Here is a 21,657-nt window from a genome sequence, read left to right as displayed (position 1 = left end):
GTCGACCGCATCTCCGTGGCACAGAGACGTAGGTTAGGCATGTCGTGCGTGGTAACTTGGTCGCCGTCGCCGTCGTCGCACCGCAAAGTAAACGCGGTTTGGCAGCACCGCGATACGCCGTGCCTGGTGGCCGCATTCCATGGTGACGACGTTGCTGAGTCAGAGTAGTAAGGTTTCATTGCTTTTCTTTCTCCTCGGTAAGTTTTGTAATAGGCATCGGACTGCCGTGGTGGTGGTGTCGACTGTCGAGGATCTCTGACTGTGACAAATGGAAATACGATGTAAAGTGAGGTTATCGCATCGTAAGTCCGAGCACAAACAGCGCCATTGTCAAAGCCTTTGGTTGTGCATGCAGAAAAGCCTAACGTACACTAACTCTCAACCGCCACTCCAAGTCGTGTGGCTGTTAGTGCCCGGTAATCGCTACATTGACATTATCAATGCCGAGACCCGCGCACCTTCCGAATTGGGTCCTGTAGGCAGTCAGCGATTGGATGACGAATCGACCAAGGATGGGACAGCGGCTGGGCGGGTACCTGGACAGCTGGACTGAGAATTGGCCAATGGTGTCGCGCCAAATCGGTGAGCTCCCCGCTTTTACTCCTCACAGTTGTTGAGAGCTGTCCGCGTGTCGCATCACCTCGGCTGGCACATAGGCAGTTATACAAGTTTGGCCTTTTCCCGTGAGGCGGCACTTCAATCTTCCAACCTCCTCCCCCCCGGGCCATTCCGCTCCTTCAGTCTTGTCCAACAGTCCGCAACGGCCGGAAACCTACCTTAAGTATCACGGTCAACAAAACAAAACAAAGCAACACCAACAATGGACGAGAAGGGCGGCGGGCTGCCCCCGTACAGCGCCGTAGCGCCTCCCCCTCCGGCATGGAAGAGGAAGAAGATGCGCCGGTCTAGAGGCCTCAAGTTCCTCGCGGTTGCCTGCATGGGCTTCATCGCCTACGCCCAGTGGAGACAGCTCCCCTCGCGCTCCGAGCCCGTTAACGGCAACGTCACGGTCCACGGCTTGTCGGTGCAACGCTTGCACGACGACCTGTCCACCTGCTCCAAGCTGCGCCAGAAGCCCCAAGACCCCATCGGCGAGGGTCGCGAGAAGAACGCCCGTTACATCGACGGCCATGCCCCTACCCTCATCAAGAACGCCACCGTCTGGGTCGGAGAGCCGGCCAAGGGCACCTCTGCTGCCGATGCCCGCAAGGGCAAGGGCTACAGCTGGATCAAGGCCGACATCTACCTCGAGTATGGCCTCATCAAGAAGGTCGAGTCCGACATTGCCGCCTCCAGTCTACCCAAGGGCACCCACGTCTTTGACGCCAAGGGCCGTCCCCTGACCGCCGGCATCATCGATATGCACAGCCATGCCGGCGTAGACTCGTTGCCTAGTCTTGACGGAAACGAAGATACCAACGAGCTCTCGGCGGACATTACCCCGTTCGTCCGCTCTATCGACGGCATCCAGCCCAATGACCACCAAATCCAGGTTATCAAGTCTGGCGGTGTCACCACCAGCTTGATCCTTCCTGGTTCGGGCAACAACATGGGTGGTGAGGCATACGCCATCAAGCTGGCTGTTGGCAAGCCCGACGGTCGCAACGAGACCAGTGCTGCCGACATGCTGGCTGACCCCGAACGCAACTGGAGATTCATGAAGATGGCCTGCGGTGAGAACGCTAAGCGCGTCTACGGGAGGGTTGGACAACAGGGCCCTACCAGCCGTATGGGCGAGAGCTGGGAGTTCCGCCACGCCTTTGAGCAGGCGACTAAGTTGGTGCGCGACCAGGATGACTGGTGTGATGCCGCCACTGCAGTCGGCGTGCAAAACATGAAGGGATATCTTCCCCAGGAATTGAAGTGGGAGTCGCTTGGCGCCTTGTTGCGCGGACAGATTCACCTCAACACTCACTGCTACACCATCCCCGATCTCGAGGCTTTCGTCGATCACACCAACGAGTTCAAGTTCAAGGTCCGGGCCTTTCATCATGCCCATCAAACCTATTTGGTACCAGAGGTAAGCTTCAGAGCTGACGAGAAGAGAAGAGGCATTCCTGTTGCTAACGAACCGGACAGATCCTTAAGCGCGCCTACGGTGGTGACCCCCCTGCCTCTGCCATCTTTGCCGACAACATGTACTACAAGGCCGAGTCCTACGTCGGTTCCGAGTTTGCTGGAAAGTACCTCTGGGACAACGACTTGACGCCCATCTATGTCAGCGACAACCCGGTTCTCAACGCCCAGCACGTCCTGTTCGAGGCCGCCAAGGGCCACAAGTATGGCTTGCCCTACCACGCTGCTCTCGCCTCCGTAACTACCGCTCCGGCTGAGCGTCTCGGCTTTGGCAACAGACTCGGCAAGATCAAGCCTGGATTTGATGCCGATGTCGTTGTCTGGGACAGTGATCCTCTCGAGGTGGGCGCTACTCCTGTGCAGGTGTGGATCGACGGGACTGCCCAGTACGAGCACCCTATCGAGCTGAACAAGCCCGTTCCCAAGTTGATCTTTTCGGATGAGAGCACCTCTACCATTGCCGAGGAACCTGTAGGGATGAACTCGGTTGTCTTCACTGGCATCACCAATGTTCTTGGTGACATTGAGATCAAGGGCGGAAGCAAGGACACAAAGTCCTACAGCGCCGTCATCCGCAACGGCAAGGTCACTTGCGTCGGCGTCTGCGCCGATGAGGTGCACATGGCATCTACCTCCAAGATCCCCGTCATTGAGCTCAAGGACGGTCACTTGACCGGTTCTTTCACGGCCTTTGGTTCCCAGATCGGCCTAAACGCCATCGACGCCGAAGATTCCACTGATAACGGTGACAACGTCAATGTCTTCACCCGTGCCGAAGACGGTCTCACCCTCGACACCAAGAAGCTGCACGCCGCCTACAAGTACGGCGTCACCAAGGCCATTACGGCACCCAAGTTCACCGACGGCGCGACCCACCACGGCACGAGCGTCGGCTTCCTCACAGGCGCCACCAACTCCCTCGCCAAGGGCGCCATCTTCGCCAGCGACGTCGCCGTCCACTACAGCCTGGACCCCAACGCCAAAGAAGCCGAGGGCACACCCTCCCTATCCGCGGCCGTCGGCGCCCTCCGCCGCAAACTTCTCCAAGCTGCCACCAAGCTCAAGAAGAACGAGACCATCGAGCCCGCCGACATCTACTCCGAGTCCACCTTCTTGCAAAAGGTCGTCAACGGCTCCCTCCCGCTCGTCCTGACCATCCACAACGCCGACATCATCGCCGCCGCCCTGCGCGTCAAGAAGGACGTCGAGGCCGTCACCTCCAGCAAGATCCATCTCGCTATCTTCGGCGGCGCCGAATCGCACCTCGTCGCCGACGAGCTTGCCGCCGCGCAAGTCGGCGTCGTTCTTGCCCCGCTCCAATCGTACGCCACCTCGTGGGACCAGCGCCGCGCGCTTTCCGGTGCTCCGCTAACTAACGGCACGGCTATCGACGTGCTTATCGATGCTGGTGTGACCGCGGCTATCGGATTGGAGGAGGATTGGCTGGTTAGGGACCTGGGATTGTTGGCGGGTATTGCGTATGCGAATGGAGGCGGGAAGCTGAGCAAGAAGAGTGCGTTGGGTTTGGTGAGTGGGAATGTGTATAAGATGCTGGGGGCTAAGGAGCCCAAGGTTGAGGAGGGGCACTTTGTGGTGTTTGAGGGGAATCCGTTGAGGATTCAGAGCAGGGTGAAGGCGGTTGCGGGGGGGTTGGGGGTTGTTAGTGTGTTTTGAGGAGAAGTGAGGTGAGCGGAGGGGGTGGGTGTGTGTGTGGAAGGGTTTGGATATGAAATGAGGTTTTTGGATGTTGGATGGCAATAAGGGATTGGGATATGAATAGTTACGAGTGCTGATGACGACGTATATACGAAGGAATGATGATATGTTTCTACAAAGGCCATGTCTTTCCATAACAAGCTGCTGTGGTGTGTCCTCCCCTTGATCTCGACCAGTGGCAACTTTTGTGGCCGGGATACCCGTAGTCCGCGAGTCACGGTACATAACCAAAAATTTTCTTTCTGATTCTTCAACAACAACAGGTCCGATGGTGTAGTTGGTTATCACGTCAGTCTAACACACTGAAGGTCCCCAGATCGAGCCTGGGTCGGATCATCTTGAATACCCTTTTTTTTGCTTTTTTCTTCTTCTACCAGCCCTTCATCTTTCCCCTTCTGACCGTTGATCATGATGATCATAACCATTGTCGAGAATTTTTGTATGTCTTTGACAAGGCCTGGATGTCCTACATCTTTTTCTGCGTATTGCATTACCTCTCTGTTTGTACTCTTTCCTTTTTTTTTTTTTTTTTTTCACCCCCTTTTTTTTTTCTTTTTTTCTTCTCCTCTTCATTTTCCTCTTCATTTTCCTTTTCTTTTCCCTTTTCTTCTTTCCGTTCTTTTCCCCCATTCCTCATTCTTCATTCGTCATCCCCGACCAGCCGCCCGATCAATGGTCATGATCGCGCCTACCTATTTTCTTTTTCTTCCACCACCCGACTCCAGTCCCACTTCGCAACAGCCAGGTAGATATGCTTTCCGATTAGATCGTCAGTTTTTCCGGGCCATGGTCATTCATGATCGCGCCTACCTATTATATTTTCTGCTTTCAGTCAGTCCCGTTTCGCACAACCGTTCTTTTCATTTTCATTTCTGTTCCTTACGAGCATGGCGTGTCTTCTTCTCTTTCCTCACTCAGTTCTTCATTCGCACAGCAATTGTTCCCTTTCCATCTGCATTTTTTGACTTCTTCGCTGCTTGAATTCTCTCGCCATGTCAAGTAGGTAGGTAGGTGTCTGGGAAGGCCTTTAGTATGCATACGAGGTATCCATGTGTGAATTTTGTTGTTGGTAGGGGTATGGCATCTTCGAAATTTCTTCTGGACGACGATATCTTGAATAGGAACGTTGATGTTCGGCGACAAAGTCATATATCGATCTCGGACATTGCAGCGTGACGGATCTTTCACCGAGAACTCGACTAGATGCCTTATTGCCGCGATTCTTGTCGCCAGTCATCACGATAGACAATTCATTAGAAGGTGTTGCTCAAGTCCTTCTTCATCATATGTAATTACTATTACATTTTTATGTACTTGCATCTCCGTCGTTGATATCCAAGCATCCAGTTCATATCCAGTCCGATCCCAACCCCCTCAATCGACGCTCCTCCACGAGTTCATCCCCAAAACTCCATCAGCTGCAGCTATCCTCCAGCCCCTCATCCCGTCCCTCAGACCCTCCCATCTCCTCCCGCCCCAATACCGTGTAAACAATCAGCACATAAACCGATAAACCCTCTTCCACCGAGGCCACCCCATCCTCTCCTCCTTCTCCTGCGCCTTAATAATCCCCAGTCGCCCAAAATCCCTGCGGCCGGTATCAATATCCATATCCTCGATCCTCACCATCTTGGTCTTATAATACAGTTTATGCGCAATAGTAAACACGATCACCACCGGAATCGCCAAGCAGCTCAAGAAGAAACTGCTCACCCTCTCTTTGATCGTCATTTTCGGCTCGCCCTCATCGATAGGGTCGATGGCCACCCATATCTGGAGGACCAGGACCAAAACGTTGAGGAGAAAACCGATCCAGGACCCGATCACCCCGCCCTGAGCGCGGAAGGCGATGTCCTGCACCGAGCGGTGGTTATACGCCCACGCTTTGCGCAGGCGGATGTGCGCCAGGCAGGTGGATGCCCAGGTGAAGATGGACGAGAGCCCCGAGATGGCGATGAGCCAGTCAAAGACGGCGCTTTGGTCGGGCACGTCAGCCAGATAGGCCAGGAGGCCGACGGCCATGGTGACGATAATAGCTACGACTGGACGGCCGCGGCGGTCGACGTAGGCAAGGATGGACGGGGCTTCGCCTAGTTCGGCTAGGGCAGCCAGCGTGCGCGAGGAGCCGTAGACGGCCGAGTTACCGACTGAGATGACCGAGATCAGAATGACGCCGTTCATGATAGACGGGAGGACGGTGGCGCCGGCGGATTCGATGGCGATCACGAAGGGTGAGGCGGAGGCGTCGGCGACGTTTTTGGCGTTGAGGAGACGAGGCTCGTTGTATGGGACTAGCAGACCGACGAGCGTCATGCTGACGATGTAGAAGAGCGCGATACGCCAGAAAACTTGCTTGATGGCGGTAGGTAGCGATTTGCGCGGGTTGGCGGTCTCGGCGGCTGCTAGGCCAACGAGCTCGGTACCGGCAAAGGCGAAGGCGGCAGAGACGAAAACGGAGGAGAGACCTTTGAAGCCGTTGTGGAAGGCACCGGGGTCTGTCCAGTATTTGCCGCCGATGTAGCCTTCAGTTGGGGTGCCGCCGATGTTGATTACTATGCCTAGGAGGCTTGGGGTGTGTTAGTCTAACTGAGGGGATGGACGGGTTTCGGGTCGGGCTAGTGGGAAGGGGGGTGGATGAGCACCTACATGAATCCTACTACAGCGGTAACTTTGACGATGGCGAAAATGAACTCTGCCTCGCCGTATCCTTTTGCGCCAAAGAGATTGATGATGAAGATGACGACCAGGAACATGGTCACAAAGATGGCTTTGTTAAGCTCGTTATTCCAGTACCCTATCGTCATGGCGCCGGCTAATACCTCGAGTGGTAGCACGACGATCCACTGCAGAGCATAGCTAGAAGATGAGTGTCAGTCGCTTTTCTTTTCATCTTCACATAGACTCGATAGACTTACTTCCACCCCATAGCAAATCCCCAACTCGGATCCAGAAACCTCGTCGAGAAGGCCGAAAACGATCCGGCCACGGGAAAGATAACGGCCAACTCGCCCAAGGCCTGTATCGTGCAAAAAATCAAGACACCAATGATGAGATAGCCAATCAACACGCTCGCCGGTCCGCCTTCGCTCAACACCTTCCCGGAGGCAACGAAAAATCCCGTCCCGATGGACCCTCCAATGGCAATCATCTGGAGATGCCGGCCCTTGAGGTCTCTAGCATATAGCTGGCTGGGCATGTCGGTTTTGGTGTTACCTTTGCGCAAATCATAGTACCGCGTGCCGCCGTGGTCGCGCGAGACGCTGTGGGAAGAATACCCGTGGGAGCTGGTGTTGTTGTCGTCGTCGAGGTCGGGCTTGTTGTCGTTGATGGTGCCGTCGCCGCGGCGGAAGGAGTCCACGAAGCGACTCATCTTGCCGTGGAAGCCTCCTCCCGCGCCACCACCACCACCAACAACAGATTTTGAGCGGGCATGGCTCAAGCCGCCGGGTGAGGCATCGGCAAAGGACTTGGCCCGGAAAGATGGGGAGACGCCGCCGACGGTGAAGGTGCTTCCCTCGGCTATGCTGCGTTGTCGACCACCGCCACCATTACCACTGATTCCGAGTCCGTGAGAGTGTGAGTAAGCGTTGAGCTCGATGTCCTGATCGAATGCTGTCATGTTTGAAAGAAGATGGTGGTCGATTTGCTGGTTACATTGACGCTGATGACGTGAGGGTTTCCTTCATAAGGAGTGTGTTGTGACAGAGGGTGTGAAGTCGGAAGTCGGTAATAACGAAGGAGACCAGTCGATATCGAAGGAGTGAGATATCTGTTGGCCTGACACACTACACTGTACGTGAACCACACTTGTTCACCGCAGGCTAAAACCTGATGAACGAGCAGGGTTAGTATAGGAAGGGGTTGAAGGTGCCTATGCAAGCTCTATGAATAAAGGCTTGGCCGAAGAAGCACAATCGACTGATGAAAAGACGGAATGGGTCCGTCTGACCCTTGAGAAGAAAGAAAGCTTCTCTCGTTTTGGTGTTTGCCCCGCAACCAACAAAGACAAGTGAAGGCAGAGTTGCGATAGGAAACCCGTGTCTTCGGTTGCGTGTATCTGGCTGTGACTGACCCTGGTCTTGTCTTGAACTCTGAGTGTCCCTCTTTGGGGAGTTGCCTTCTTTGGAGCCCTCTAGGTTCCCTCGGCCCCTCCTTCCCGAGTCTGACCTTGTCCCCCCTGCTGTGCGTCACTGGGGGCAGTAGTGGTCAGTCTAGTCTAGCTTGGCTGCATGTGTTATCTCTTCCACGGGGGCTTCCACAATGCCCAGAAGGCCGGTCTGAGGAAGCGAGCTGCGAGTCCGGGTTGGATAAATCCGATATTCCGTCAGACGTCTATTGCCACGTCTATTGCCCCTGAATATAGGGCTTGGGTGTGTGTCTGATAACAAAGACTTTTGCGGCACGGCAGGATTTACGGGCCGTTGAATGTTGTCCAGTCTTTGGTTCAGTTCTCCTTGGAAAAGAAACCAACGGACGGGCGAATGGCAATTTCCTTTTTTGTTATCACTCAAAATCCCAAATCTGTCCCAACACCATCCCCGACTATCGGCGAAAGCTCGCAAAAAGGATCCACTCTCAACGCCCTGGCCCCAGTGCCCCACGGGATTGGCGCCAAGAGCAGATGACGGTCTCCACTCTCACCTTAACAGAAGGTACTATCAATTTGGTGGGCTATATCTAGCTAGTAAGACGAGGGTTCTGTAAGAGGACTAGCCTCCCAGCTACCCCAATAGCGCTGCAGACCTTCCTAATACTCTGGGATCTCCTAACCTGTATGTACAGTCTTTCTACTCTATATATTTGATTAATATAGCGATTAACCTATATTCTCTACATTCACATAACTGTACAATCTAACAATTAACAATATAAATTCGTAATTCCTATACTACACAAATATATTTAAAAGTATAAAATCTATCTATATAACCCCTTATACGACCGAAACTATGTTCCTATCCAAGGATCTACTTCTAAATTTAACTAACTTTACTTTGATACCCCTTCAAAATTCCGTAAGTAGAATAATAAATTCCGAGGGTACGCTAAAGGCCTAAACTTTACTAATGATTTATAAGGCTTCGAACTAACCGTTACTAAGCCTTAAGAATTGCGTTATTCTAATTACGCCCTTAAAGTTATAATTACCTGCCATATCGAAAGAGTTCGAAAATCCCTCCAACGCTTCAAAATTAAAATCCTAATTTATTGTAATCTGGTAGCCTTCAATGCTATTTCTATAATTACTAATAAAAACCTTAATAACGAAATCGAAAATATTAACTGGTCCGAAGAAAATTAATTAGCCGATATTATTATTTAATTGGCCGATTTTAACCCCCCGGCTATTAAAGAATATAAATATAATAACGCTATATATAATAACCGCTAAAAAATCTACGAATTATTTAAAACTACTAATATTGATCTTCGAAAATAAATATAAGAAACTATATACCTAGATTATAAAATTAACTCCTTCGCGCCTTTAGAGTCTATTGCTGTATAATATATTCGGGTTTTTAATATTTATAACTATTGTAAAGAAAGTACTATAATCGAAATATATTAACGTTATTATAATTATATTAAACCTTTATCGAATGAACTTCATAAGAATTGTTATAGAATAAGTAAATAAATTAATAATTAGGATTTAATTATAATTAATGCTATATAGTATAAAATCCTAAAAGTTAAAATAGCCGTTGCGTAATTTAAAAATTTATTAAATTACTTAAAATTTATTCGCCCTAATTAAATATTTGGAATTTCGAAATTTCTAACGAAAAAATTATAGCTAATACCCTTAATTTCTATATTATATCTGGGGACTATTATTATAAGGACTTATACGAACGACCTCTAACTACTGCGGTTAAGGCTAAAGAATATAAAAGAGCGTTTAAAATAAGTATTATTTTTAATAATTCGTAAGGTAATAATATTAAGAATAAAAACGTTCGACCTAATAGAACTTATAATTAATGTAAGAAGAAGCGTAATATGAAGACTAAAGACTATTTCCTTTGTTATAAAATATATAAAGAGGGTATATATATTATTAAATAATATTAGTATATATTCCCCGCTTTAATTATAACTGTAAATTTACACTAGAAGCCTAATAAAAAGACTTAAAATAAAATTCTAAAGAACTTTCAAGATAATATAAAATTGAAAGAATAGTCGAAATTTATAAACGAAAAATAATAAAATAATACGCCCAACCCCTTCCTAAATTCAACGATAAAAATAATTAATTCTCTAACGAGAGTAGTATTTATAAAATAGCATTGAATATTAGTAAAATTATTTTTTATATTAAGGAAAATTCAAATATTTATCTTTTTAAAAATAATGTAATCCTCAATTTTAAAAATTCTCTATATATATTTAATGAAATTTCTTACTTTTTTAATTTTCGTTATACCTTATATAATAATAAAATTTAAATTAAAGATTCTTATATTTTTATTAAAGATTATAAAAATATAAATATTATTATAAAAAGAGTAAAAGGAAATTAAAAAAATTTCGATTTAATAATGTAGCTTTCTACCTGAATTTTATAATTAACTTCGTATTTCTTTACTTTTTATATAAGAAAAATTTCTATTAAAATTAAAAACCTTTAAATAATTATTTATATATCCTAAATAATTCTCTTTTCTATAGCCTCTCTATGTATTACTGCCAAATAATCTTTAAAAATCTCTCTTTAACCTTTTTGAAAGCCGCTTTCTTTACGCGACGAAAGTAATTTAATTCACTAACTAGCCGAAAATACTATAAAAAAAAACTATTATTTAATATTATTAATTTGGTTATTACGGTTTTTAAGTATTAAGTTATTTTAATAACGTTATAAGAGCCCGCCTTAAAGGATTTATAATTATAAATTATAACGTTTGTGCGATATTGAAAAATAAAATAATAAATTAAACGAAAACTTCGAAATTGTAGCTATAAATTTAGAAAAAGATTCGCTATTAATTTTTTAAATTATAATAAGAGCCGTTAGGAATATTCTAGCGTTATATTTATTATTTATTAATATATTGGGTATATTCAGAATTATTATATAATAAATTGAAAAGTTATAATTATTACGTCCTTTTTGAACGACTTCTTTATTATCTTTATTAATTAATATAATATCTAACTTAAAATTATTAAATATAATTATAAAATTACCGGCTCCAAAGTAATAAAAAACCTCTTCACTTTTAGAAATATAATTATAAAGCCCTTTACCCTAAATACTTAAGTATAGAACGGTAGTGTAAAGCGTTCGGGAAGTATAATTAAAGAGAAATTTCAAATAATAAATTTAAACATATATTTCACGAAAGATTTATAATTAAATATTATCTTTATAGTAATCTACTTTAATAACCGATCGCCTAAATAGCTCTACGATTAGAAATCATCTTACAAACGGTTTTATACTTTTATCGCCTACTGAAATAACCTTTATACGTTATCCCTACGTAAATTAAATATAATATACTTACGCGTCTATAATTATAAAATATATATAATAATTACCGCTACTTAGAAGAAGGAGTAAAAACGCTAAAAAATAAACCCTAAAGCCTAGATAGGATATTTTATTAATTATGTAACTTCTTTAATTTACTAAATTTAGAATCTAATTACAAATACGTGTAACGAGTCTGCACGAGAAAAGCACTGCGTACAATCGTATAGTTGAAATGCTATATTTGACAAAGAAAGCAAGAAGGAAGACTGCACCAGAAGGGTGCAATTAAAATAAAATTTTAAAGTGCAGCGCACGGGCTAGGCAAGCCAGGTAATCGGGTAGGTCTAACCAACCAAAGGGGGTATATTAGCCTTAGCGCCAGCCAACTACATACAACTAACTTAATAATAGCCAAACTTAACCCCTAAGCTCTAGCCCTATAATATTACCTCCCTACTCCTCCTCTTTAGAAAGTAAGGCAACAATATTAATTTAAAAAGAGGGTCAAATATAATATAACGGGTCTACACGAAAAAAGCATAGCGTATAATTATATAGTTAAAATCCTATATTTAATAAAGAGAGTAAGAAGGAAGATTGTACTAGAAGGGTACAATTGAGACAAGGTTTTAAAGTGCGGCGCACAGGCCAGGAAGGCTAGGCAGTCGGGTGGGTCTAGCTAACTAGAGGGGGTGCATTAGCCTTAGCGCTGGCCAGCTGCATATAACTAGCTTGGCAACAGCCAAGCTTAACCCCTAGGCTCTAGCCCTATGACAATACGGTTATTAATACCTATAATATATTATTTAACGAAAATACCCTTTTGTTTAAAGAAATACTAAAGGAAATATAATCTTTATAAATTACTTCTAATGAATTTACAATACTATTCAATTAATATAACTAATCCTAATTAGCGCTAAAAATACTAGATTTCGTAAGTAACCAAATTGATTTTGAAAATACCTAGATATACAATCTCCTAAATTTACTATTAGAATCTAACTAAACCCTTTAAAAAGGAAAAACTAACTGTAATTCTCTAAAACCCTAGCTAGAAAATTCGAACTCTCCCGCTAATAAAATATCCTTCAATTTCGTCTTTAATAAAAATTACCCTACTCTTCTTAATATATTACCGCTTACGTACTTTTTTATAGACTTATATTTTAATAAACGTACTAAAAACGAAATTTATTACAATTTCAAACTATAGAAGGCTCTATTTAACGTAGGAAAACTTTATTAACTTACGGCCAAATACTATAATAAAATAACTATAAAAGTAAAATTAAAACGCCTTTCCTAAAAAAATAAAATTATTATTTAAAAGGAATTCGATTTCCTCGTTTCTATAAATAAATTCTAGATTATTTACCGCTAGAGATTACCATTACTACTAAAAAATTATAAGTTTTTTAATTATTACCTTTTTAGAAACCTCTTTAAAAATAGAGTAAATCTATTTTCATAATTATAAAAAAATAAAAAATTAAACAAAGGTCGATAGGGACGAGTTAAGGATTAAGGGGAAATAATTACTTAATTATATATAAATATATATATACAAATTCTTTAAAAATAATAAATTTAATAAAATTAAAATATATTTCGTTGTACGAAGAAATTAATAAAAGAAGGAAGTAATGTAAAAAATGTATATTTTTATATTCGCTAGCCAATCCTTCTATACTTCTATTACTATAATTATTTATTTCAACTTCGAATTTATTTAATATAATATTATCAATATTTTCGTTAACGCTTATATAAATAAAGAAATCTATATAAGTATACCCCCAAAATACTAAATACTAAATAAATTATTTAAAATTATAAAGGCGTTATATAGACTAAGGTATTCCCTGCTTTTTTAGTAACGCGAATTTACTAATGCGTTTATTACCTCAAATTTCGAAGCGGTCCTAGAAAAACCCTATATTCTTATTAATAATAATGTATTCCTCTTCTATTATATCGATAATATTGTTTTTACCTTCTACTGTAATAAAAGCGAAGAAGCTTACTAATATATAAATAGCCTCAAGTAGCGATACTATTTTACAGGAAGTAAAGAATTATAATAGTTTTAAAGTATTAAAATTATATAAAACTACAAAGCACGGAAAATTTAATTATTTCAACGATTATACTTATAAAAAATATACCGCCTTAAAAATAATAAAAGAATAATATAGTTACTTATAGCTAATATTGAACTTAGACCCTTCAAGAAAAAAGTATTTAATAAATTAATATACTAATACTAAATTAAAATTAGTTCTATTCTTTACGTAGTAATTATAATATGACCGGAAATTACTTTCGCTATAAACTGCTTCGCTAAATATAATTATAACCCTAATTTAAACTATTATAAAGTTATGAATAAAATATTATATTACTTATATACTATTCTAAATATAATGCTATATTATAAAAGCGAAGATACCTTACAAATTATTTTAAATATATCCTTTACAAACAATTCTATAAATCGAAAAAACTTATACAATTTCACAATTAAATTTTTTAGTAGTTTAATATACTAGGGAATTACTAAATAAACGACTATAACTATATTAACGATTAAAGCAGAGCTTATTACCCTTTTAAACGTAGTAAAGGAAATTATTTTTATAATATATTTAACATAAAATTTAACTATGAAATTCGTAGATCCTATCCCTACTATTGATTATAATAATAAATAAATAATTAAAATAATAACGGTCGAAGCTTTTAAATCAATAACTAAATTAAAATACGTAAATATCTATAAGTATTAGCTTAAATAAGAAATTATAATTAGAATTATTGAAATTAAGTATTTAAAAATAATAAAAATGTTTATAAACGGTTTAACAAAAGTATTATCTATATAGAAGTATATAGAATTCAGGGGATTACTAAGAATAGTTTCAATTAAGGAGAAGAAAGAAAAGAAGAGATATATAATAAATTATATTAAATTGGAAAACGTAGAAGAAATAATTAGAAATAGGAAGGTAATATATAAATAGTTTTAACTTTATCCCCAAAAGGGATTTTAATTGGGGAGATATATTAATTTAGTAAGCTATATTTAGCTAATAAGACGAGGGTTCTATAAGAGGATTAGCTTCCTAGCTACCCCAATAGCGCTATAGACTTTCTTAATATTCTAGAATCCCCCAACCTATATATGCAATCTTTCTACTCCATATACTCGATCAATACAGCAATTAACCCATATTCTCTACATTCACACAACCGTGCAATCTGATAGGTACAACCCCAATGTTGGCCCTTGATTTGAGGCTTTTCACAAGGGACCTTCCCGCTTTGAGTTTCATCCTTCCTTCATCGACTGACAGAGACGGTGATCAAGGGTCCCGAATTATTGTCACTATGCATCATGTCTGGCATGTTTGGCATGTCCCTTCCACCCAACTCCAGGCTTCCATGTTCTGTAGGTATTGATCGTCCATCCATTGTGCGTGGTGTTTTTTTTTTTTTTTTTTTTTTTTTTTTTTTTTTTGCAATTGGCAAAGTTGGACGTACGACGCCAAGACGCCATTCCAATCACAGGCAAGAACGGGATGGCGCACTTTTGCGATTTACATCATCGCATGTGTCCATCGCACCTGCCGCGTTTGATAAACGCCACCAAGCCAACTCGAGTCTCGAATGGTTTTTTCTCAGTGGCCCCCAAAGATTCCCAGTGGTTCAAAACCATCCCCCCATCACCATCCTTAATGCCCATCTATCAACATGAAAAGAACCAATGGCTTCCCCCCAAAACTATATCATCTCAGTCTGAGTCGTCTCAGAAGGGGGGCAATGGCAATGTGTAGTGGTGGGTGGATTTCATCATTGAATGCAAGTGTGAGTGGGAATCGCTGTGGTTGCGCTGTGGGAAGATCAGTTGGGGTGATAGACGCTCGAACCCTGTGCGACTCCATCTCCGAGCTTGTCGGCGTCCAGGGGGCCCCGGGGGCCTTTTCGTTATCAACGCCCATTCGACAAACTATAGGCGCTACGGCCAGACCACTTTTTGGCGTCATTTTTTGGCGGCGTCTTTCTTGAGCGTGCTCGACCTGCAAATCACCTTGACTAGAGATCGATCGATATTGAAAAAAAAAATGACATATTTGCATGTTATTACATTTTTGCTGTAATTTCAGCTATCTCAATGATCCGTGCACCAGCCCGTGCACTACCTAGGTACCCAGAGCCTGGAACGCCTGGATTGTACTGGGCTCAGCGTCCTTCTGTGCCTAAGACGTGGGCACCTGGCAGCGAAGGACAACCCGTGTAAAAATGAGGAAAATGGTTATCTCAGCATTCAGACCTCTCTTTCCCGGGTGCAGTCTTATACCTGGGTACGTACCTTCGCTTCGGTTCAGTGGGTCCATGGTGTGGCAGCTGACAGACCCACTTTTATTTGAGAACACCCGAAAAAGAGGTCCGAGTTCCCAATTGGATCGGAACCGTGAACGTGCATCCATCCGTTTTGAGACTTTTTCCAAAAAGACATCACAACCACAAAGCATGAAAAGGTATTCTAGTAATGCAAAGTACACTCGGAGGTAGAACTTTGAGCTGGCTTTCTAATGGTACTATTCTTTTCTTTGTCCGATGAAGAAGAGTATAAATCCTAACCCCAAAGGAAAAAGAATTACGTACATCCGCCCTTTTTTTGGGCATTCTTCTAAGGTTGGGCATTGAGGTAAACACTTTCCTTCACCGGACAAAGAAAAAAAGAGTATCATTAGAAAGCCAGCTCAAAGTTCTACCTTCGAGTGCATTTTGACTATTTGCATCCCAGTAGTGGTGTTGTAGTTAAGGAGTGTTTGGTTTTGGGCCCCTGAGTTGGGATTTATGACTACGCTTTGGACCGAATTGGGAACTCGGACCTCCCTTCGGGAATTCAAAAAAAGTGGGCTTGTCAGCCCGACACAGCTGCCAGGCGCGGTACGTACCTATGAGATCTGAACGAAGAAAGGGAGGTCTGAGCACTGAGATAAGAAAATGGGACCATTTTGTTCATAAAATTTACCATAATTATGGTAATTACCGCTAGTTATGAAAAGTCAATGGATCTCTATGCAAATGAACACCTTTCTTGTTTATCTGGGAGGGATCCGGGCTCGAAAGAGGCCCGAAACGAAGTGAGGGACACGGACGGCCCCATACATTGCCACGAGGGATAGGTGATGCCGATAACGGGAAGCAACCTCTGGGCTACGAGGTTCGTTCGCCCTGATGCCCTGCCCCTTGTCTCTGTTCCCCCCCTGACAGCCAGGGCCCTAAAGAAACCACCAAGACCTCCAAGACCGACGATACCTGACGACTAAACACTAGTTCTACTTACCGACGAAGCGAAGAAGCCACAGAAGGTCCGAGCAACGACAATCACGATAATGGATTCGCCAAGTAGCCGGCCTCGAGCCTTCGGAGTTCGGAGCCCTCGAACTTGACGGCTGAAGCCATTCCCTTTCCAGGGGCATTCATCCGGTATTAACTGAATTCTACCTTGTCGTCGCACTCCGCTGTCCGTGCATGTCTTGTCGTGTGGTTCACGCAAGTTTGGCATCTTGACTGTGAGGGCTTGGGAGCCATTCGGACGGGTGCAGTGCGTTTCTGGGGTAGCTAGGTAGAGATAGTTGACGAGGCATGGCAGGCAGGTTTAGACGAGGGCAAAGTATTAGCAGTCGTCTAAGTCGTCTGGTCGTCCAACACCGAGTATGGAACACGGAGTAGGGCACTACACTGACGGTAACAAACACACCATCTGTGAAGTGCATGGGAATACTGCAACAAAAACAATTGCAACGAAGCCGCTTCTTTAGACGCTGCTACCGTATCAATCAACAAGAAAAGCTAAAAAGAGGGTATCCAAAAAAGTCCCCCATCATCATAATGTACATGCCATCATCCAGTCACACAACACCTCATCAACATCATCGTCAATCAAACCTCCTCCTCCTCCTTCCCAGGCAACGACCTTAACAACTTGGTCGTCCCCCTCGTCACGCCCCTCTCCCCAGCCGCCACGATCCTCGGCGCCTCCCTAATCTGATGATGACTACCGTACGGACTCTGCGGCACCCGTCCGCCATCATGCTGCGCTCTCAAATCGTCCTCGTTGGCCTCCGTGACCGTGACGCTGATTTCTGTCGTCTTCATGACCGTACCGAAGTACATGTCAGGTTTGGGAATCAACGACTCTTGGGAATCCCTTGATCTTGGTTTTGCTTCGGGAAGGTTTCCGTTGCTAGAGGCGACGCTACCCCGTGCTTCCCGTGCTTCTTGATCTCCGTGCAGTCCTCCATTTTCATGGGGCGTGCTAGCAATCGTCCCACTACTCCCAATAGTATCCCTCCTGATAATAATACCAGCCTTATTATCGCTCCCCGCCGCTGCACTGACGCCGTTAGGCCCGTATATCATGCTCCCCCTCTTATCATTATTCGTTCTATTAGCGAACGAATTCATGGTCGTCCGTCTAGTCATCAGAGATCCGGTCTTCGTATCCCTCGCATACGCAGCATCCACCGGAGAAACATACGGCTTAAACTTCTTCTTCTTGGGTCCCGTATCCCTCACAAACGTGCCCAGCGCAATCGCATTGTTGACAAACGTCGCCACCAGAATCTCCACGCTCGCCCACATTGTTCGCGTGCCCTGGTACCCTTTTTCTGCCAAAATGTTGGGCACCCGGTACAGCGTGATGCAGACTGTGCACAGGCCCAGGCAGAAAAGGCTCACCAAAAGGACTTTGCGCTTAAGCTTGATGCGCGACTGGATCAGGATCGGGATGGGGAAGACGACGAGCAACAAGTCGGTGAGGACGCTGCAGGCTGCCACGACGAGAAGGTGCGCGTAGGATTGCCGGCATTGCCCACCGGGGTCGGGACTGACTTGCCAGTAGTGGGTTACCGGGAAGCATTCGGAGAGGTTGCTGATGAAGCAGGCGAGAAAGGTGAGGCCGATGGTGGTTTGCAGGAAGCGCAGAGTGAGGTTGTAACTGGATTTGCCAGCGGTGCCGACGAGGCGGTTGAAGAAGAGGAGGGTGATTGTTTTGAGGGTCCATAGGCTGTTGGTGTCACCAACCCTGTTAGCTTTGACTCTTAGATATTGAAGAAAAGGTAGACGTACGTAGTAAAGTAAAAGAAACGAGTAGCCAAAACAAGCTTGCTTCCAACCACCCGCCTATCTATCGCCTGCTCGGAGAGATGCAGTCCCTCCTTGTTCACGAGCTCAACGTTGTTGGTGCCGTATACAAGAACCACATGCACACATGCGATTCGGATGTACATGGGAATCAGGGAGAGGGCTGCGATCTTGTCCTCGAGGAACAACTTTTCCATGCGCACATAGCGCCCAAGCACACGGAGGATGATGACGACGGTGCAGAAGAGGGTGAGCCACCAGCTCACGAGCAGAACTGGCTTGTCGTCGCTGAACGGCCTCAAGGCCGGTGGGTCCGTGTAGAGAGTCATGTCTGTCGGGTTGTTTTGATATGTGTGATTATGGCATAGTCATTGGGACTAGCCCTCGTCGAGTGAGTGAGTGATCGATCCTGTTGGATATTGTAGGTAGTGGTGATAGTGAAGGAGTGTCGAGCTGGCTAAGGTAGGTAAAGAAAGAAAGACAAAGTTTGTCAACCGGCTGGTTTGTGATGGTGTGTATCACGCCGTGTAAGTCCACGCTCACAAGGAGTGAGCCAGAAGAGGCCCAGTAAACTGAAGATGAAAGACCATGGTTGTTTGACTGGCTGGAGTGTTGGTGAGAATCGGGAGGGAACTTTGGCCTCCAAAGAACATTTGTCGATGGTGGTTCGAGAAGCCGGGGTATAGATTTCGTTAAGAGAAGCCGGGGTATAGCGCCGGAACCATTCAAAGACCGCATTCTGCGGGCAATGCTCATCACCTGCATTCATCCAGAAAGGGTTCGAGTTACCGAAAGTCTTCTCTTGCAGTGTTCGGCCTGTGACTGGCTAGACCTGTCTAACCCGATACTCCCTAGCTATTTCCCCGTCTGGCCTATCTTGCAGTCGAGAGTAGCATCGTAGCATCGAACAGGCGCCAAGCCCCGTCATGGTATGGAGTCCAGCCCACCCCCATGCTGACATCTGAATGGTTGCAACAATTCCATCGTGATGTGCCTCGGGGTGGTCCTGGTATACTAACATCGTGACATCCACTTGGATCTTCATGTTGGATTTTGCGGGAATATGATAAGGTGGTATCTGGTTTTCAATGTTGGTTCCTGACATGACTCGGAACCAAACTTTGAAGTCCCTGTCTGCATCACGACAGGCACAGGGCATCATGCATTCCGATATTGCTTGACTCAATGCAGTGTGGCAGCATTGAGGACTTCCAGACGAGTTCCAGGTCTCACCTGGGAATATTATACACAGTAATGCTACCTGCCCCTGCGTTTTAGACGACCTCTACCACACACAGAGAGTGTCGGGTCCGGTCGGAACGCCTCGCCGTTGTTGCTTTGATATGGCTGCGGCCTGGCCATTATTCGGTTCCAGTCCAGAGGTTCAAGTAATGTCGTACCGTACCTAATTGACCGTCCTCAAAGAAGTCGAGGCCCCTACCGTCCGTCCGGATGAATGCGAATAAAACGGCCGACGTTACGCCTGGCGTGGTTTTTTGTTCCGAGACCATGTGCAATGTTGAGGTTGTGATGCAGTTGCAACGCAGCACACGTTTTGCGAAGTGCCGGATCGTCGTCGTCGGCCGGAAGGAAGGAGAAGATAAGGAAGATTCGCAAGCGAAGAAGCAAGGAATAAGCTGAGAACGTCATCGGGCTGAAATGGAAAGAAGCAGGGCAAAGACGCCATCACGGCAACCCGAAATGTGAACTCCACGCGGACTCCACGCGAGGCACCAGGTCCAGGGGCACCAAAACAGCGCTGACAGCACTAACAGCACTAACAAGAGCCCGCTAGCAAGGTGCCAAGGAATACCACACCCCGACACCCCCCCGCGTTCAGCGCCCGGCGCCGAGCCCCGTAATCAGCATGGGCTCCGTATCAGACAGGGGCCCAGGGGTCCGGTGTAAACACTAACAGGCGACTCTTATCGCTTCTAATCTCGCAAACCCGGCCTCCTTTTGACTTGGTATGGGCGGGCTAGGGCAGTGCAGCAATCACATGCAAACCAAGGGGCTCATCGATGTCGACGAGGTTCTGGTAGAGGTGGAGGTAGAGGTGAAGTTGGAACAAAGAGCCTGATCGTCAGGGTCTGCTGGTCGATGATGACGACAATGATGATGATGATGGTCGCAGGCATTCCCCAGGATTTGGAAGGGAAAAACGAACGTTTGCCACGAGGAAGGAAAGACAAGACAGCCTTAAGTCCAGATTCGGTCCTCTCTCGTCTCGCTGCTTTTGAAGTCTCGTTTCTACCACGAGGGGACAGTATCCTGCTTCGTTGAAGGGTACTTGCTGCTGACTTCAAAGCAGCGCTGCGTGCCGTGGTTCACGTCCAGTACCATCTTGGAAACGAACAACCGCCGGTGATGAACTCGCTTTAAACGATAAAGTCTCCAGCAATGCTCCGGACATCATATCGTTCCTCTCAAGTACCCCTCTGTCAGGCTTGTTCCTGTTGTTGTCGAGGGAATTTGCCTTTGTGAATGAATTCGCTTTGGGCGATGAAGGCTGCTACACAACAGTAACAATATGAGTATGGGCCGGAGATTCCTTATCCTTCGTGCTCGTGGCAGCTGGACAAGACATGGTGACCAGAGCCCATTCTCTGAAAGCACTCCAGTCGCATTGCGGTGCGATTTTGTCCACGGCAGCTCTTTGGACACGGCACTGGTCACGGCTGCATCCCTTGATGTTGGTATGAATGCAAAGCTGAGCAAGCTGAGAAAGGAACCCCATGTCAAGGTCGGAGAGCCCGAGGTTGGGTTCGGTTACCCAGAGCCCGGGTCGTGGAGACGAATTGATACACAGGCGCTCTTCACTCAGAGTACGGGGGCCAGAGTGCGTAAGTAGAAGGTGTTGGAAACTGATGGCAAAGACAGGAACGCGATCCTCATCGGGGTCCGACTGCTTGGTTTCATTGTTTCTTCCTGGGTGAGCCGGGTAGGAGTTGTTGGGGTGTCTGCAAAAGTGTTAGCCCGTTGATATCATGGTATCCGCGCCTCCCTGATTGCTCACTTTGCCATGTCCTCAGAGTCAGAGTCACTAAAGGAATGGTCCACGTCGTCGAACTCGTCATAACCACCATCCGGACCAAGATGGGCCAGCATTCGGTGATATGCAATGGTTTGGGGGACAATGCCAAGATCATGCTCGGCACTCGAGGCACAGCGGCGCTGCTGAGGAGATAGGGGAGCCGTATCCATGGTCGAAGCCGCCGTTG

The 21,657-nt window shown here is 45.4% G+C and overlaps 4 protein-coding genes and 1 non-coding gene across 5 annotated transcripts; 2 read left to right on the top strand and 3 right to left on the bottom strand.

The window, feature by feature from the left end:
• Window positions 1–650: 650 nt before the first annotated feature.
• Window positions 651–3,750, top strand: B0H65DRAFT_492389 (uncharacterized protein; the record flags this gene model as incomplete). Its single annotated transcript, XM_062827750.1, has 2 exons — window positions 651–2,020; window positions 2,080–3,750. Exons 1-2 carry the CDS (start codon window positions 821–823, stop codon window positions 3,748–3,750), a joined length of 2,871 nt encoding a protein of 956 aa, XP_062683491.1. The 5' UTR covers window positions 651–820.
• Window positions 3,751–4,054: 304 nt separating this feature from the next.
• Window positions 4,055–4,128, top strand: B0H65DRAFT_t185. Its single transcript has one exon. It is a non-coding gene; the product is annotated as a tRNA-Val (tRNA).
• A 1,126-nt stretch (window positions 4,129–5,254) lies between these two features.
• On the bottom strand, window positions 5,255–7,585 carry B0H65DRAFT_174937 (general amino-acid permease GAP1). The gene is made up of 3 exons (XM_062821424.1): window positions 6,708–7,585; window positions 6,439–6,648; window positions 5,255–6,358 (listed from the first exon to the last, which is right to left on the bottom strand). The coding sequence occupies exons 1-3, from the start codon at window positions 7,409–7,411 to the stop codon at window positions 5,287–5,289; spliced, it is 1,986 nt and encodes a 661-aa protein (XP_062683490.1). The 5' UTR covers window positions 7,412–7,585; the 3' UTR covers window positions 5,255–5,286.
• Window positions 7,586–17,067: 9,482 nt separating this feature from the next.
• Window positions 17,068–19,013, bottom strand: B0H65DRAFT_174866 (uncharacterized protein). Its single transcript, XM_062821423.1, has 2 exons — window positions 18,422–19,013; window positions 17,068–18,359 (listed from the first exon to the last, which is right to left on the bottom strand). Exons 1-2 carry the CDS (start codon window positions 18,763–18,765, stop codon window positions 17,234–17,236), a joined length of 1,470 nt encoding a protein of 489 aa, XP_062683489.1. The 5' UTR covers window positions 18,766–19,013; the 3' UTR covers window positions 17,068–17,233.
• Window positions 19,014–20,948: 1,935 nt separating this feature from the next.
• On the bottom strand, window positions 20,949–21,640 carry B0H65DRAFT_548181 (uncharacterized protein; the record flags this gene model as incomplete). Its single annotated transcript, XM_062829564.1, has 2 exons — window positions 20,949–21,396; window positions 21,453–21,640. 2 exons carry the CDS (start codon window positions 21,638–21,640, stop codon window positions 20,949–20,951), a joined length of 636 nt encoding a protein of 211 aa, XP_062683488.1.
• Between the last annotated feature and the right edge of the window lie 17 nt (window positions 21,641–21,657).

The sequence above is a fragment of the Neurospora tetraspora genome, assembly GCF_033439725.1.
Source record: "Neurospora tetraspora strain CBS 560.94 chromosome Unknown B0H65scaffold_3, whole genome shotgun sequence".
Classification (NCBI taxonomy): domain Eukaryota; kingdom Fungi; phylum Ascomycota; class Sordariomycetes; order Sordariales; family Sordariaceae; genus Neurospora; species Neurospora tetraspora.
Note: the sequence above shows the minus strand (reverse complement) of the source record. Positions and strands in the feature narration are given on the sequence as shown.

What these genes read in the sequence shown, in the direction of transcription:
- B0H65DRAFT_174866 (XM_062821423.1), bottom strand. Translation starts at nt 18,765, where the DNA reads ATGACTCTCTACACGGACCCACCGGCCTTGAGGCCGTTCAGCGACGAC. An exon ending in CGTTTCTTTTACTTTACTAC is followed by an intron (nt 18,360 to 18,421) that starts GTACGTCTACCT and finishes TGACACCAACAG; the next exon opens with CCTATGGACCCTCAAAACAA.
- B0H65DRAFT_174937 (XM_062821424.1), bottom strand. Translation starts at nt 7,411, where the DNA reads ATGACAGCATTCGATCAGGACATCGAGCTCAACGCTTACTCACACTCT. An exon ending in GGATTTGCTATGGGGTGGAA is followed by an intron (nt 6,649 to 6,707) that starts GTAAGTCTATCG and finishes CTCATCTTCTAG; the next exon opens with CTATGCTCTGCAGTGGATCG. An exon ending in ACCGCTGTAGTAGGATTCAT is followed by an intron (nt 6,359 to 6,438) that starts GTAGGTGCTCAT and finishes ACACACCCCAAG; the next exon opens with CCTCCTAGGCATAGTAATCA.